We start from the raw sequence: 18,334 nt of genomic DNA on the forward strand, positions 1-18,334 counted from the left end.
CCGACACCGAGCATTTACCTGCGTGCTGGACAGAGGGGAAGATGCTGGTCAGACCTCTGGGAGTGTGGTCCAGGCCCCCCACACTGCTGATGGACTCCCTGCACCACTCTGCTCCTTGAAGCAGATCTCGGACCCCACTCCAGCTCACCATGACACCAGTGACCACTGGGGTGTCTCCTGGGTCTGGCTGCAATCACACAGGCATGGCTGAGCCTGAGCACCGACCACGGCTCCCCCCAGCCTCGTCAGCACCTTTGGCTGGAAAAAACATCATCTCCAGGGGCTCCTCTGCAGAGTGAAAAGGGGGAACAAGTGGAAACACAATGCCAGATCCTTCTGGGAGACAAGAAGATGGCAGACACAGCCCCACAGCAGCAAGGGACAAGGGCAGCTGGCAAAACACAGCGGAGCTTTTCTGCCACACTGCACCAAAGCTGGGGCTGGGATTTAGCACCAGCAAGGGGGAATCATAGCCCCTTTGCCATGTCCCACGTTACACCCAGGCTGTAAGAGATCTGGGGGTTATTTCCCTGCAGAGCTGCCTGATGCTTACAGCCAGGGGAATATTTATATGTCCCTGGGGTTATTACCAGCCCTAGATGCTGTTTCCCTTCTCTGCATCGCCATAAAGCAGTCCTGAGCCCTGGAATGTTTCTGGGAGAGGGCAGGGAGCAGGCTGCACATGAACTCTCCTGCACAATTCAGGCTCCAGCCTCGGGGCTATTTTTAGCAGTTCCCTCTGAGATGCTCTTCAGTTGCAGTTTTATGTGTGAAATTTAATATACGCGGGAGGGGGGATGGGAGTGGGGCTGGATCCCGGCACGTCCCTCCTGGCTGGGAGGCTTATCCCAGCCTCAGCGACAGAGTGCAACGCAAACCTAAAATCATCCGTCCAAGAGAGCTCCCGTGCCCTGGCATGGAGGTGGCAGCAGGGGACGGGAATAGCTGATGGCTCAGGGGGTTGTGGTCAGCTCTCAGCTTGACCACAGCCTCCAAAATCCTCACCTGGGTCCCTGCCCCCCCCCACGTCCCATCACGGGCTCAGAGATCTGCTGTCATCCAGCCTTGGTCCTTAGCACACACATTGGCTTGGAGCAGGATGCGTGTGAGCAGCAGGGATTTTGGGGAACACATCCAGCACAGTGGGGCTGGCCCCAGCTCCAGCCAGAGCAGCAAGGAGCAACCCAGAAGGTCCTTGTCCCACAGCCTGGGCCTGAGGAACAAAGAAGGCTGTGAGCACCATCCACCCCTGTGGCAGATCCCAGCCCAGGGAGCATCACCTGTGTGCCCTAAGCTCCCAGTTCCACAGGCTGACAGTGCTAATAAAGCAAATCCAGTTCACAGGGTACAGCACCAGGGTTGGAGTGTCCCCACTTACAGGGCATGAGTGTGTCTGCAAAGCCAGAGTAGCAGGAAAGATCACTTTCTACTCAAGGAGCCCCTGGCAGAACAAGGAAAGCGACAAAAACCTTTCTCTTTGCCACAGGACAATGAAGGGAACAGCAGCTAAGAGGGCAGAGCCCTGAGCATTTTGCAGCAGGTTGTGTTCCTGTTGGGCCAAATGTTGCTCCAGGCTCACTCCCGGCACCACAGCAGGAGGTGACCCACAGCAGGGAACACTGATCCGATCCCAGGCACATCAGGGATGCACAAAGGTACACAACAGCAAGATCAGTGACCCCAAACCAGCCTGTCACTGCTGTTACTAGACACATACACCTGCTTCTAACATAAAACCATACCTGTGCAGAGCAACATAGGTTCAGTCAGTACCTGCCCTCCACAGAGGGTGGAAGATCCCAAATCTCCAAGTGCTGCTGTGCCAAGGCTGGGCAGGGGTGAGGGAGAGTTGCTCTGCTCCAGAGCAACACTTGCCAAAACTGCTGCTTGTTCTGTTGCATTTCAGGTCATGTGAAGTACTCAGTTTGGGACTGAGTCTATAACAGAGGCTTCACATCCCAACCCATCCTGCTCAAGACAGGAACAGTGATGGCACAAAGCCCTCTGGAAAACACCAGCACCAGTGCAGAGCAACCCAAATGCATCACCGACTTGCAGGATTTCATTGTTTACTGCAGAGAAAGCAGGTGACACTACAAACAGCCCACCTGGGGCCCAGAAAGGGCTAAATGGGTGTATCCATCTTCCACTCCTAGCTGGAGGCTGCCTGTGCTGAGGTGTCCCATGCAAGCCAGGGCCCTGTCCCCACTGCCCTTCGAGGTGAGAAGAGAGCAGCAGCTGGAGGACCAAGGATGTTTGCTGCATCCTCACCCTGCAAGCCTCTAATTTGGGGGATCTCCACTGTAGAAAAGACTGGTGGAAAATGAAGATGAAACATTGCTGGTGAGTAAACAGTCTCCTTCCCACCCAATCCAGCCTTCAGTTCTGCTGCTCCCGTGGGCAGAGCCAACACCAGGGGAACCAGCTCCTTTGCCCAGCCCCAGAGAGCCACACACAGCCACAGCCTTGTGGAAATGAGTTTATTGACACGGACGGCAGGTAAAGCCTGAAGAGCAACACAACGACGCTGCGAACACTCGAGCGAGCGGAGCGGCAGGAGAGGAGGGTGGAACACCACCACCTAGCCCAGGCTCTGCCCTGTGGCAGAGACACCCACGAGCCTGAAAAGCTGGGAAGAAATTTGGCAAGAGAAGGGGGTGCTCAGCCACCTCTCCCCACGTCGAAGCTACACTCTCCTCCCTGCCCTGACACAGCATCGCATGCGGTGCCACTGGTGCTTCCTTAATTGCTCTGTTAATGATTTTTGCAGTGCACAGCTTGGAGCAAATCATCTTCCAGCACACGTGGGCAAGGCTCAAGGGCTGGATTACTCCAGCTCTGCCCCACTTTTTCCCCAGCCAGAGCACAGGAGCTCCTGCATAGGGACACCATCTTCCTCAGGGTCCTGCAGCTCCTGGGCCCTGCTAGAGTCTTCTCTCAGGGCACTGTGACCTTTTCCCAGCACTGCTTTCTTGGCTGCAGACAGTGCCAAAGCCCTGATGAATGAACTCCCACCATAAAACATTTATTGACTTTGAAAGTGGCATCTAAAAGGACAACATGGAGGTTGCTACGCGCAAGAGCTTTGCTAGCTGGGGAGGAGATGGCATCCAAGCATGCTGGGGAGGGCGAAGCCGTTCTGGATAGGGGCTTGGATTTAGCAGGGAAAAAGCAAGAGGCTTTGCTTTCACTGCTGTTGCTGCAGCACTTAGTGGTTGCAATGGGATGAGTCCACAGCCATGGACTGGAAGGGAAGCAGTCCTGGTCCTAGGGACAGGCCAGAAAAGAGGGGCCAGGGCATGGGGCTGCTCAGGGCACGGGTGAGAGCAGGAACCTGGCTGGCCCTTATCTGGGCACAAAGAGCTGAGCTGCAAATGGGAGAAATGTTGCCATGATCTGCTCAACTCAGCTCAGCTGGAAACTGAAGGCCCCAGACAGGCAGGGAGCAAACACCACCAAGCCCAAACCATCTCCCATCACACCACAGCTTGGGTTTTGGGGGACAACACAGGAACAGGGAGCACCACTCTGCTCCCCTGGCACCCTGGGACACTGCCAGCAGTGGCCCCTCTCATAGAGGCATAGCTGATGCTCTTAGCCCTGGTGGGGAGTGGCATTGCCACATCTGGATGTACCACCATGCACCTCAGGGACTGCTGGGGTCAGCACAGCCAGGTGAAGGGGACATAGCTCAGGGATGGCTGAGAAGGCAGTTTGGCCACAGCAGGCACGGAAAGAACAGGAAGAGGAGGAGCTGTAGATGAGTGAGGATGCAGAGACCATACCTTGAGCTCCAGCATGAGCCTTCTGCTCTAAGAACTGTCTTATTTCCTTCATTTCATCCACTGCTGTCCTGTTACCAATCTAGGTCTGCAGCTCCTCCCCATGCAAAAGCAGCCTCACTCCTCAAATCAGCAGCTAGTGAGCCAGGGAGATGGCTGGAGTCAAAACACACCATCAAAGCAGCAGCGAGTCTGCCAGCACAAGTGTAATAAAATCCCCTCTTAGGGCTCCACCCGCCTCCTCGGACCAAACTGATGGCTCTGTTCCTAGTTCCCCAAGGCCGTGCTCACCCTGCTAGAGCCCAATGTCCCTGCAGGGCTCCCAATACTTCCTTAGAATCACCTTCCCTTTAAGCCAATTACAATAGAAAAACTCAAAAAAATGTATAAAAATATAAAATAAAGTGCAGTGTTATGTTTTCGACACTTTTGCCTTGTTTTAATGAGCAGACGTGTGGTTTTTGCTTGGTTTTTGTTGGTTTTTTTTTTTCCAATGAGCAGTTAAGTATTTTACAAAATCGAAACTACACCTAAAGCCATTTAGAAAACACTGAACATTGGCACAAAATGGAGAAGCCCACAAGAACGGATGAGTGAGGGGAGAGGGGGACATGGGAGTAGTCGAAGCAGTGGTTACAAACTCCATGGACGCTAAAAATACCAAAGGGGTTTGCTCCCTATCATCGTTAGCACGTGGATACTAATTGCTACCTTGTTTAATCAGTGCCTTTGACTGAAATCCTACACATGAATACAGCTGCTTCCAGTTACGAGTGCTTTTCCCCGCGCTAGCGGTGAAGGAGGATCCGGGGACCCCTTTTTCCCCCCTCCTTCTGCAGGGTGAGGCACAGGCTGATCTCCTGTTAGTTTTTCAAGATGGCATCGTAGGCCTGGTAGATGTACTGGGACACTTCAGGAGCTCTGCATTTCAGGGAGAGCTGTGGGAAAGGAGAGGAGAGGTTAGTGCTGGTGCATAGGGAAGCAGGAGCTTTCTATCATCTCTACAAAGGCAGCTGGAAATGTCTGGCTTGGGTTGGACAGATCACCAATGTGGCTGATGACAGCCACCCAGAGTATTTCTCCTGGGTACTGTTTTCTTCACCACCACCAACCCCAAACTGCCCTTTCAGAGCTCACTGCAAGCAGGGGGAGATACACAAAAGAAAACCCTCGCTGTGGGGTTCCCAAATTCCTTAACAAATGTAGGTACCTCTGCAGGCACAAACAAAGGGGACATGGCCCCAAACTGAGACAAGGGACCTGCTTGCCCTCATGCTGTAAATCACAGCACTAAGCCCAAGGGCTTCTAATGATCTGCTGCTCAGTCCTGATGGACACAAACTTGGCTGTCACCTCTCTCTAAAGCAAAGATCAGGCTCAGACCATGCTTGTGGCATCAATCCTTGTGCAAACACTTTAAATCACCTCCCAACGCTCACTTTCACCCTGCAGGTCCCCAGACCATGGATTTTTCTTGAAACTCCTGGCACAGCTTCCACCAGGAGATAAATCCTTTAATACCAGGATGCTCAGACACTCAGGTCCTCAGAAGGGGAGCAAAGTCGAAGAGAAGAGCTATAGGGGTGCATGATGCAGGACAGAGAGCACATTCCCAGCAGCCACAGGCTGGTGCCAGCACGAGGCCAAAGAGCCTCTGACATCCAGACAGTCGTTCTCCGCTGCGGGAACGCGGCAGGGCATAAATTTCCCCTTGGCTGTGAGAGGGGGAAGGGCATCCTGGCAGTGTTTTCTCGCTAATATCTCTTGGCTTTATCTCTGGGTAACCTTGGCAAGTAACTGCTCATTGCTGAGCAGGCATTGTCCCAGCTCACTGGTAACAGAGCAGTGTAATTCTGTTGTTTCTCACTTGTTTCCCAGTTCAGCTGGCCTTCCTAACCCCCCAGGCAAATTAACAGGATCTCCTCCAAAACAAGCATGTTAGGCAGAGCAGGGAGAATTCAGGAGTTAGCAGGGTCCCAGCCTACACCACGTGCCCTCCACGTCCTACACCTCACCGTGTAGTTTGGGTTCCCTGGCTGAATGCGAAGCTCAGCCAAGATCCAGATGCCATTGGTGAGCTTCAGAGACTGGTAGAGCATGTCCTGGCCCTCCACATTCCTCTTGGCAATGGTGTAGACATTGTTGTTCTGCAGTTTGCTGGAGACAGTGTCTTTGGAGAGAAGGGAAGAAAAACATATCTGTTAATTCAGATTCATCATATGTGGAGACAGGAGAGCCTAGAAGGAGCATTCCCATGATGCAAGTGCACAAGGAAACACTGACTTGTTCCCTGGGATAGGAGCAGACATGACACAAGGAAGAAAAGATTCCAATTTGCTTCATGAACCCACCTCATTCCTTTCAGGCAGTGATCCCTTGTTAAGGATTTGCCCATCTTGCAGGGCTTTTGCTTACTGCTCTGGGTCACTCAGGAATCACTGCCTTGATCAAGGTGAGGCTATCAAGGCAGCTCAGAGGGTAAGAGGACTCTGCTTTATTCAAAATCCCCAACCAGCTGCAGGCAGGCTAACCTGGAGGCAGCTAAGTCAGAAGATGAAGGTGGAAAAGAACAAAGATCGAGGCTCACTGAGCTTCTGAGGTCCTGCCCCAACCATGACAGCTCCCTCCTGCTTCCCTCACACACAGACACTTCTGGCCAGACCAACGTTCCACAGGGCAGTAAAAAATCCTTTTTTTTCCTCTTGTAAAGCAATCACTTGAAAGGGTAAAAACCCACAGACATCTGTCTCTAGACATCATAGGGCTGTGTTACAGTTTTAACACACAGCCTGACCTCAGCCCTCGCTGATGATGTGTGATTTAACCTGCAGACCTGTATGGATGTCATCATGACACAGATTATTTCAGAAGGACCTTTCAAAGAAACCAGAGCAGAGGCAAATATGCAGAACACAACAACCCAAACCAGCAGCCTCTGGGTGCCAAAGGGTTTCCCAGCACAAAGCCCAGCAAACCTCAGTCTGGATGCCAGTAAAGGAGCACATTTACACTTTGGGAGGAAGACTCCACACCTGAGAAGCATCATTGGCAAATCCCCATTCCTGGTGTCCAGCAGGAGAAATTTAACTCTCTGCCTGGACAGGTGGAACACCTTGTCTATGCTGGGCCATTATCAGGAGGTTGGGCACTTCTGACAAAAAAAACCAAAAAAATAGGGAGAGGGGCAGTCTTAAACCACCTTGCACTGGAAGCCCAGAGACTGGAAACATTGGATCATTCTCAAGGAGTACAGGGAGCAGGACAGCAGCAGAGAAGCAGCACAAAGTGATTATGCAGCTGTAATCCATCCATGCACCTACTAACACCAAGATCTGCTGACACTGGATTTGAGAATGGACACAAGCCTGTGCTGGCACACAGAGGGATTCGAGAGGGGATAGCAGAGTTTGTTCATGCACCAGGGAATGGTAGAAGGAGAAAAGAAAGAGACTCAAATCCATACCCTGATGCAGAGACCTGGATCCACTACCTCTCCCCAGTAACCAGAGCTGTGGAGCAGCTCCACAGGCAGCTTGGACCCTTCACTGAACCCCTTTGCTCCCCAGGCTTCAGGGTGGTTGCATGCAGGTCCAGGAGGGTTCAGGCATCCAGCTACCCAGACACACTCAGATTTAGGTTTCCTCTCTTCCCCAGTTACTATGGAAACTGGCAGATATAAGTAACTAATGAGATCTTTTGCTTAAAACCCCTCTGTCTCCTCCTCCCACCTATACTCCTCCTCTACACAACAAACTCATCCAGACTAGGAAACTGGAAATGCAGAGCAGTTTCCCTGCTCACAGGGAGTGTGGCTGGGAGAGCTACACGCTGCAGGGACATCATCCACTGGGGATGAAGCCCAAATTCCTACCTCCTCATGCTCTTAGCCAGCGAGAGCAGCCTCGAAGCTCTGTGAAGGCAACTCACGCACCAGCTCAGAGAGCACATTCTTGTCTGACAGGGATGTTGGTATCAAATGTGATTTTTTTTTTTTGCCCAGTTTTGACAAGCTGTGGCTAAACCTCACCCCTCTGGACACATATCCTGGAAGTGAAACTGCTGGCAAGGGTTCAAGACTGGAGAATGGAAGCAATCCTTACACCTGCCACAGCAGTCTCCCCTCTGCTGGGGGATGCAGACAGAGTAAAGGCATTCCATGGGTAGCAGGGATGCAAGGGCTGGAAGTACAGCTGCAAGCAAGAAGCTGTAATTTTGGCAGCTGTGAGGCTGCTACCCCTTCACAAGGTGTGATGGCAGAGGAGGGGAGTTGTGCTCTGGGAGCACAGCAGGTGAGATGGGGCTGCAGAGCAGCTACTCTTATGCCAAAGACTTCGTGTGTGGCTCCTCTTGCAATTTAAACATCCACAGCTTCTCCTGAGAGGCAAATTTCTGAGCTGGAACATGCTTGTAGGGGAATACAGAGAGGGAAATTGAGGCAGGGCAACTCCTAATAAACCCCATTTCTTGCTTCCCTGTCTGACCTCAGTTACCCTCTGAAGAGGGAAAAAAGCCCTACCAAACTCTGCCCTGCCCAAGCCAGACACCCAGAGCAATGGTGAGCAGGCTGGAGTGCTGATGCTTGGCTTGCTCAACTTGTCCTGCCCCCTCTCTCAGCACAGATTTGGGGACTGGTGAGAGCTGACCTCCTCTTCCCCCGGGTAGTAGATCCCATCCCTCCTGTGCTCTGGAGTATCAAGAATTTGGATTTTGGAGACCGTCAGAGTTGCTAAGCAACAGTGCCAGGCTGTGCCTGGTTGAAGGCAGGACCACTAATGCCATGTGACAGCACAGCCTTTAAAATAAAGTAATAAACCCAGGCAGATATTGCTGGGAGCAGAGAGCTGAGCCCAGCCCCGCAGAGCCGGAGCACAGCACCCACTGGGGCACTGGTCAGAGCCCTGAGAGGCAGCAGGAGAGCTGAGAGTGCTGCCCAGCACACACCTCCCCACACACCCAGGGTCTGGTGACTTTGCAAACCAGAGCACACAAGTCCTTTGGCAAGACAGCAGAGTCTACACCTGACCTTGTGCAGTAACTTTCCGCACAGCTTTTGGTTTTGGCTTAAGGCTTATTCTCACAACCCTCTCAAAGCACAATGTAAGGAGAAAGGGAGATTTGCTCATCACCAAGGCCAGGGAAGCTTCTGACATTAGTTCATCTTTCAGAGTTAGTTTTTCTTATTTATTTCTGAGGTTTTTTTCTTTGTTTTCCTTTTCTTTCGCTTTTAAACCAGAATTCTCCACCTCAGCCCAACAACTAAATAGTACACGTGGAAACACAAGTACACAGGAAGAACAGCTGCACAAGGTCTTCTCCCTTGCACTGAAGTAATCCAATGCTTTTTAACAGCACTTTCCTTCTAGAGAAAGCAAAGAACATGCCTAAATCTTCCACCGATCAACTTAAGAACTTCATTTCCAAACTCAAACAGCCAAGATGACCAACTAGCAACAACAGGAATTTTCATGAAGGACATGCACAACTCAAAGCCAACATCAACAATACACCTTCTCTGAACTTTGTGGCATATTGCACCAAGCACTAGATATCAGAAAGTATAATTTAATTACTGTATTTCATGCTGTGGTAGCTGAAAACATCCCCATGCCATTTCTAGCAATACCTGAATGGTTCTGGGCATCCAGTCAAGAGCTGTTCTCAAATACCAAACACAGACTCCGATCCAGTGGGGAGGCACTTTGGGTAATATTATGACAGTACATTCATTTCCAACACATGTAATATGCACCAGTTTTGTAATTTGTTAAACTATCAGGTACTAGATTTGCACATACAGTAAAAAACAACACACCAGGGAAGCTTGTTTATGACTGTCCCCCAGGTTGTTCCATCAAAAAATCCAATTTCTCTTTGTCATGGCATTAGCAAATTACTCAGGAAGAAAAAACAAAGTGACCACTACATTACCAATAAAGCCACATTCAAATCCAAACACAAAAGCTGCTTCTCACACCAAATTGTGGACAAGTAATAAGCAAGGAAAATCAAAGTTCCTAGAACTGCTGAACAGCACAGCAACTAATTGCCTCCCATTTAATGGCAATCTCCATGTGCAAGTCAGCTTGTCCTCTTGCACTCTGTGGGTCTGGGTAAGCAGAATTTAAAACAAACAAACAACATTGAGCTAACCTGGTTTGCATATCTTAATACAGTGATCCTTTCAAATTCAGTTGCACTTAGCATGTTGAAAAAACAGTGTAAACTAGTCAAACTGAGCTTTAGCACACACTCAGTTACAGGGGAAACCTCAGCTGGTGTAAATGGCACCAACAGCACCCAGATTACTTAAGCTATAACAGTCTAGGAATCTATTTTCATGCACTACATTCCTGTATTTTCAATAAAACCCCCCAAAATCAATTAATTTAGCACTGGTTTCATCAGAGATGAGAATGCTGGGCTATAACCATGACCTTGTGTTTTCATTACTTCTGAATAAGGTTTTCTCCATGGAAGTTTCCTCACCTCTTCCAAAGAGGCAGATGCATGAAACAGCTCTAATGACTTTAAGATGTGCTGTGCATCCTAAGCACACCTTGGCCCCACGACACAGCTCCAGAAAGACTTGTTCCTCCATGTCCATGGAGCTCCAGCCCTCATGACAGCCACAGGCCAGTGCCAGCCCTCACTACTGGGAAGCTGAGCCCTAAATCCAGAACTTGTCTTTCTCTGAGTCACTGGGAACGGTGGGAATACCTTCAAAGGCCCAGGATCTGCTTTACTGGAAACAAAGATGCTGGAGATATGGATAAGAGTGGCCAGCTCTGACCATTTAAAGACACCTACTCCTCATCCCACAGCATGGCACCTTATCCTCAGCATCAGCCTGCTGTGCTGTGGGCTACCTGCAGCAGCCAAGATTTTCTGGTGGTTCTGTGTGCTGTTTTGGGGTGAGCTGCCAGGGACAGGAGCTTTTTCTGCCATCCCTGTTGCAAGCCATCAAAGCTCAAATCAATCCTATTTGGCTTGCCTTGTGGGCACAGGATGGATCTTTTACCTACAAAGGTCTGGGAGCACAGACTCTCACAGAAGCATCTCCACTGCCTGACTGTGTTTATCTCCTTTTTGTCTGAAGGAAGAAAAACAATAACCTGGGCAAAAATCTGCAGTTTGCACGGGAGGTGCTGTAAGGTGGCTGTTGCACAGTGACAGACAGCCCTGAATGTACAAGAAACGCACAAGCTGCTTTCTTGACAGCTAAAAATCGCAGCCCTCTACAAATCCCCGTTCCAAGCCTAGCTCACTTTGGTTCAGAGAAATTCAAATTTCAGTTTCTCCATTGAAGAAAAGCAGCATCCACTGTTAGCTGCCTCGGGGCCTCCTGCACATCCACACAGAACTTCACCCTGCTTCTCACACAGTGCAGCAACAGCACAGATGTGAGCACTCAGGAAAGCAAAGGCTGTTTGCAGCTGGGAGAAGGACAAGCAGGTAGTGAGGGGTGCAGGGACCACAGTGCTGATCAGCCTCTGCCTGGCAGCAGCTGCATGTCTCGGCACACTGCGCTCCACCCGACGCCTGCCGCAGCCACGTGGCTCCGAGTGGCTGTGGAGCTGCGTTAGGGCACATCAGCTGGGAGCAGAGGTATTTTTAGCTCGCAATTCATTCACGTCACTGGGCTGGAATCGGTGAGACTGAAGTATGAATGGTGTGGTGAGTCCCTGAGCACTCCCCAGCGAGTGGGTGGGCTCAGGCTAGGCATGAATTACTGATCTGAGGAGGGCTGAGGACTCACGCGGCGGCTGCACACCTCTGCGGAGCCAGCGGTGCTCACCAGCCTGAAGGGCTGCACTAACCCAGTGTCTCCTCGGGTTCAGTGAAGAGCTGCTGGAATCTGCAGCAGAGAGATTTGTGCAGCTCTGCCATGTGGTCACGACGAACCTTATTCTGTGCACACTGTGGTGTGTCATGAGTGAACTCCAGAGCCACCAACAGCCCAAGCCCAGAGCTTTCTTGTGGTTAGGCATCTCCTACAGGAGAGTCTTTGGAACATGAACCAGTCTTTCCTCCAAAAGGATCAAGTTCCTAAAGGTTTTATATTGAGAGCTGCTGTTCTTGGAAGAAAGGAGGTGTCTTAAAACAAGGCTATTTTCACTGGATTTAAATGATCAAGACTGTGAATCTTGAAAGATTATCACCCTCCTGTGGCACGTGGCCAGACACACACTCTTCTCTGGTGCAAACCAGTACCAAGATGGATTCAACTGCTGTCAGAGCTCATCCAACTCGCTCTGCTTCTGCACTGGTATTCATCACCAGCCACTTGCCATGCTGTGAGACACCTCCATTCCTGAGGATGTTGGAAGCCCAGCCCTCCATGGGGTTTGGCTGATCCTTGTACAGGCAAGGCTTGATGCTCTTAGGATGGTCTGAACTGGAGAAGGTTACTGCTTCGATGATATCAAGGTGAGCAGACTGAGTCAGGATTGCAGTGGTAGATAAAATACAAGGAACTAAGACAAGCAAACAACATTTCCCTAGTTTTCTCTCCCACAAGCCATTGGCCTGCTCCATGCTGAAGCCCATGTGGTCAAGGAAGGAAAGGTCCAGGATAGTTGCAAGAGGGAGGACGTGTCAGCAGTGGAAACACAAACCCAGAAGCTTCTGTGGATGGAAGTGCTGGAAATCTGTTTATGAGACGTGACCCACTTTCTGCCATGCCTAAGCCAAGGAGGCTGGCAGATCCTGCACACCCTGAGCATCCCAAGTGATGGATCACACTCAGGAGAGGCACGGCTGCCAGGCTCTTCCTGCCAGAGCCCTGGCAATGGCTGCAGATCCCACTGCAGAGAAACAGGCATTCCCAGGCTCTCCCTGCGAGTTGGGAACATGTTCTCCTCTGAGTATCACCAGTCCAGGCAGGCTTGGGCGAGCAGGATGTCCTGAGCTGGCAAACCCTCCCGGAATGAGGAGCATTCTGTCACTCCACATTTTGTAACGTGTTCTTCCGGAGGGAGGAGGGGACAGGCCAAGCTGCAGGATCACCAGTGCTCATCTTGCCAGCCACACCCCCCCCCCTCTCCCTCCCAACCACATCCCCCTGCTAACCAGCACCCCAACACCAAACATGAGAAGCTTCCAGCATTTCTGACTGGAAATAAAGAGCTCTGGATGCAGTTAGGACATGTCCAGGGCAGAAGGCACTACCAACAGCAGCTCTGCAGTGCAGGGGGAGAGGCTATGCCAAGCTCAGTGGAGAGCAGAGGGAGGGCTGGGGGAGGCACAGAGGTCGTTCTGATATGAAACCCCACAGTGAAATCAAGTCATAAGGTCCAACAGCTGCTATTTTTTTCCTCCCTCTTATGTGCTCCATCTTTTATATTCCAAAATAGTAATAATTATGAGTACAAAGAGACCTATGGTTTCTGTCTGCAATTGAAGCATGAGGGTGTTCATTGTGTAATAGCAGGCATGAGAGAATAAAAAAGGTTACAGGGTTGCTAATCAATAGGGACACTTCTTTCATCTGTGAACACAGCAGCTTTTGGTAGAATCACTTGGCTCCTGCCCAGAACCTCCTGAACAGGAGCAAAGCTGCTACGCTGGCCACGTTCCACTTTTTACGCTCTGTCATCCTTCAGCAGTTGTAAGGTCATACGTGCAAATAGGATCCTCACAGATGCAACTAGATGGGCTAACCAGAGTGAACAGAACCAAGAATGATCAAAATGCATCAATATCTCAGCTAACAACAGCAGATCAAAGCTCTTCTCACAAGGCCTGTCCTCCACAGACATCACAATGTCTTCTAGTGTATATTGGGTTACTCTTTCACAACAGAAAGAAGAAAGCAGCTGCCAAAAAGTGAAGTGACTGGCCCAGGATGATGCAGTAGTCAGGGCTGGAACACCTTGTCCGAAACTCAGAGCAGCAGGACAGGATTGCTGAACAGCCTCAATACCCTATTCAGCTCCATTTAAAGAGCAGCCTTGCAGGGAAGCAAAGTATAAAAGAGAAAACAAGAATACAGGGTCCAGAATGAAAGGAAGAAACAGATCTGTAAAATCAAAGACCTGGGATTTTAGATGTGCTTTTATGGGGACCCAGATGAAGTTTTTGACTGAAACAAGCCCTAGGATCCCAGGCTGATCTGTTCATAAGCCAAGGCTGTTCTGTTCATAGGTGCAATACTCATCTCTTCATTAGCCATAAGGTTATTTTAACAAGGTGATATCAATAAGGTGACATTTAGTGGCCATACATCAAAAGTGCTCTCAGTGTGGTAGAACTAAGCTACTCACCAGCATTCAGGTGACAGTCTTTAATCTGGAACTGAAGCTCATTTTCATTTGGAATATCCTTCCATGTTGCAAGGAAGACCTGGCGCTCTAGAAACAGGAAAGATCATCAGCACCGTGGGGTCCTCACTGGACTGCAGCATTAATTAATGCACCACAGAATGTTTCAAGGCAGATACACAAAAGAGCTTTTGGTCATGTTTTGCCCTGTCATGGATAGATCCAGGATTTGCTCTTGTAACAACCTCATCCTCACTGTAAAAGCAGCAAAGCTTTGATGGATTTTGGAACCCCCAAAACCAGAGAAAGTCTTTACCATATGAGCTGTTTACAAGCCAAGAACAAGCAGGATTTGACAAGAACAAAGGAGATCCACACATTTAGGATTATGTTAGTGAAAGCTGCTTTTCAAGCAACTTCCCAGCCAATTCAAACAATAGTTTAATAAAGGTGACCAGAATACAGAAATTACAGTGAGAGTGGTATGGAGGCAAATCCTAGACCCATTTGAGTCAAACCCTCAAATAAAACCCCTCCCAAACCCACAACACCACAAATCCAAACAAATATCCAAAGAAATAAACTTCAAAGAAAACAGATCCAACCCTTGTCTGGCAGAGAGAATAACAGCAGAAGGACTTGGATTCTGGCAACTACTGGAGTTGGAGGACAACAGGGACAAGGTACCCAACCAGATCAGTTCACACTGCTGAGATGCACCGGCACAAAGGCCATGGCCAAGCACAAGTGAATCTCAGCCATGAGCCAACTGTACCCAGCTGGGCAAGGCGAGCACAGTCTGCCTGGAGGAGGCCTGAAAGGCCTAAAAGCACTCACCCATTTTGCCATCCTCTACGAAAAGCACATTGAGAGGAATTAGGCAGCTGAAGTAAAAGACATCAATGTTGTTTTTCACAGCCACCTGTTACAGAAGAAAGAGGGAGGTTAAAGGGTCTCTATCAGTTGGAAGTCCAAAAGGATGCCAAGATTTCACACAGTCTCATCACCCACCTGCACACCCTGGAGTGCTCTCTCTGAGCAAAGGTCAGCTACAAATGTGAGACTCCCTGGAGGGATGTTACTGAGCTTCTGGGTAGTTTCAGACAAGGACCAGTCCCACCCCTCTGTGCTCACTCCATTTTCACTAAAAGCTGCTCAATCTTCTCCTGTGAGCCTTTCACCATGCTGCTTCAGAGCCAATTGCACTGATGGGCTCACAGCAGTATCCTTGCTCTTTCCTGCTCTTCTTCAGCCTCTCCCTTCTTACACCTCTGAGGTACATTCATACCTCTCGGATGCACACAGCTCCTGTCATGTCTATCATGTTATACATCAGCTTCTTCAATAGTCCTCTGCCATCTCACTCTTGTAATTCCCCAGCTCCAAACAAACCCCTGTATATTCTTCACCTTCATTTCCTCATTTTTCACACCCTTGATTAGTCCTGTCTCAGTGCAGACATTTTCTAGAAAGCCTCAAGTGGGTCCATTGCTTGCATCTTCCTTGTAGCATCTCCCAAGTCTCCTACCTTTACCTTAGTGAAAGCTATTCAGGGGGAATACCCTGCCAGGTGTTGATTCCTGGAAGAAAGCCCTGCCACAGAGCAATCAGGGCAGGTAATAAAAGATCACATGAGAAAAGACTTAATTCTCAGTGTCATTAAACTCTGCCAGTCAGGGAGATGCACTTTTATCACACACAGTTGCCACATAACCACTAACAGAGAGCAACCTCTCTTTCAGTTTTCCCCAGGCTGAGAGCTGATGGCACAAGCAGGAGCAAACTGGAGGTCTGAGAAGTGCACTGTCATAATATAGCACAGAAAAAAGGCAGCTCTGGGCTTTATTTCTATGCCTCTCACGCTCTCCTCACATCAGCCCGCACAGCGATTGCCTGTCATGGGAGCACAGTTCAGCTGACACCTGCCATGGCTTGCAATGAAGGAATCTTAAGCCTCTAAGAGACCTAGAATTGAGTGTGGGGAAATTCAGGAGCCATTTGAGCTCCTACTTCCTTTGAAAAAAAACCCAGGAGGAGCTCTCCAATTTGTCACCCAGCTGAAACACAAACCAGACCATGTTAAATGCTGAGCCAAAGCAATAAATTTGCTGCCACAAAGATTTATGCCAAGAAAAACTCCACTGCCATTAATAATTACATATATTAGTGTCCTGCTGAGAAAAATCTATTGTCCCATAGTGGCAAGTTTAGAAAGACACCCCCAAATGTTGGTGAAAAACAGCTGTGGATAGACAAGGGAGGGGAATAAACCAGGGAACTCACATATCAGCTGATTAGACATGCAAGCCAGAGGACAAGTGGAAGGAGACAAAGCTCCCAAACAAACTCTTCTAGCAACTGGGAAGGTCCCAGAAGTGCACAGAGCTGCAGAAAGGTAGATGTGACAATCTGTGGTGTTTCTACTTTCAGCCATCACTAAAGGTAGCAGCTTACATTTAATGCTCACAGTGCAAACCAGCTTAAGAAGGGATTAGTTTAAAGCCCACTAAAACCACGTAAATGATGGTGCAACTGAGGAAAAGATGGAAATGGTTCTCTGTACCAGGGAGCTGTTACGTGCTTTGATTGCTGGCGTCATGCTCACGAGTTGGAGTGTTTAGGGTTTGAGCTAAAGGCACCAAAGCCAAGGGGTAAATGCTGATTGGTGGGTGGACTTAAGTGATTCACCTCTGCGAAATGTGATTGAACAGACTGTGTGAGTAGCCAAAAATGCACCTCCAAGAGGAGAACTGGGGGAGGGACAGCAGTGTAGCCATTCCAGATGCTATGCTTGGATATAAGGCATGGAGATGAGCCAGGAGAGGGAAAATTTAGGCTAAATGTCTGGGAAAACTGATAGTGAGAATTAATAAGCAGCACAAAATTCCTCTGAGGAAGAGAGACGCTCCAGTGCTTGGAGTACTTAAAATCAGCCTTGACAATGCTCTCAATAAGAGGAACTGTAAAAAAACACAACAAAGCATAGCAGGGACTACACTGCCTGACACAAGATCTTTTTCAACTCAGATTTAATGATTAATTGCCTTAGAACAAGAGAGATTACTTAGCTTTAGTAGCTAATTGTTGTTGCCATACAACAGCAGTTTCTTACAAGAGGGGCTGGAAAGCAATGCCTTCTCTCCAGTCATGGTTCTAGAGGCACACTCCAAATTAATATGCTAACCCTGTCCCTGCAGTTATAAGGTTGCTATAAAAAGGTATCTGCTGACCTGCTTCTCAACTCTGCAGAAACACACTGAGTAAGCTGCTTTGGCTATACTCTGGAGAGATACCCAATTAAGAGGCTCTGAAGTGCAATTTCTTCCCAGCAAAGGAAAAGCAAGCCACATGTCAGTTTTCCTTCCAAACTGCATCACTGGGTTCAGTAATGACATCATATGTCACCTTGCAAGTATCTGTACTGATGAAGTAACCAGCTGTTACAAATAACTTCCACCAACAGGAAAGGAAAAAGCTATGTTCTCCTTAAACCTACAGCACTAGGACACAACTGGCAAGCTGTTCAAGACAAACTTCTATCGCTCAACACCACATACTTCCCCTGAAAGGCCAAGCACACACTGTTACCACTGTGGTCCACAAGATCTGGTCCACAAAAAGGTACCTGCAGATACCTGGATGGGGACACTCACACCAAGAAGAGGCTAAGAGGCCCTACCAGTCAATAACAGCTTTTCAAAGTCATGCTCCCACCTTTGCACTGCCACAGCTGGAGCATCCAATGCCATCTGACAGGCTACAAAAGCAAGCACAGGCAGAAAGCAGACCCACAGCAGAGTCTGCAAGAAACTGAGTAGCTAATAACAGCGACTTGCAAAAAAAAAATCCAGTGTTCCTCAGATGGGAACATCAGCCTGAGACAGGCAATGACATTTAAGTGATACCAACAGCTGAGAAGTCTCTCCCAGTCTGACATGCTTGAAATGAACCTCTACTTGGATTCAATAAATCCTCCAGTCCAGCCTAACTTTGCTCATGGCTCTGCAGCTTTACCCTGCTGACCTGGACATGAACCATTAAATCTTTAGCTAGACCTTCAGCTTCAGCCATTTCAGAGTTGAAACAGAAGCATTTCTATCAAATAGCTTTCCATCTGCAATCTTTTTGAGAGGAAAAAAATATTAGTACCTTGTGCATTTAGTCAAACAGCCTCCAAAGCTCCGAGGGATAAAAGTCAAAAGGTGACAGATTTGTGTGTGATGCCTCACTGATGAAAAGGTGTGAGTCCTCTAAAAATGGGCACAGGGTTTCAAATCACTTATGTCTTGTTCG

At 49.1% G+C, this 18,334-nt stretch overlaps 1 protein-coding gene across 1 annotated transcript in view; it reads right to left on the minus strand.

Annotated features, from left to right (window-relative positions):
* Window positions 1-4,199: 4,199 nt before the first annotated feature.
* Window positions 4,200-18,334, minus strand: part of AP2B1 (adaptor-related protein complex 2, beta 1 subunit) — a 73,402-nt gene continuing 59,267 nt past the window's right edge. Inside the window, 4 exon segments of the mRNA XM_009073485.1 lie at window positions 4,200-4,720; window positions 5,798-5,952; window positions 14,045-14,131; window positions 14,879-14,963. Coding sequence (XP_009071733.1) covers window positions 4,646-4,720; window positions 5,798-5,952; window positions 14,045-14,131; window positions 14,879-14,963 — 402 coding nt within the window. The 3' untranslated portion in view covers window positions 4,200-4,645.

Source organism: Acanthisitta chloris, unplaced genomic scaffold, assembly GCF_000695815.1.
Source record: "Acanthisitta chloris isolate BGI_N310 unplaced genomic scaffold, ASM69581v1 scaffold10874, whole genome shotgun sequence".
In the NCBI taxonomy this organism is placed as follows: Eukaryota; Metazoa; Chordata; class Aves; order Passeriformes; family Acanthisittidae; genus Acanthisitta; species Acanthisitta chloris.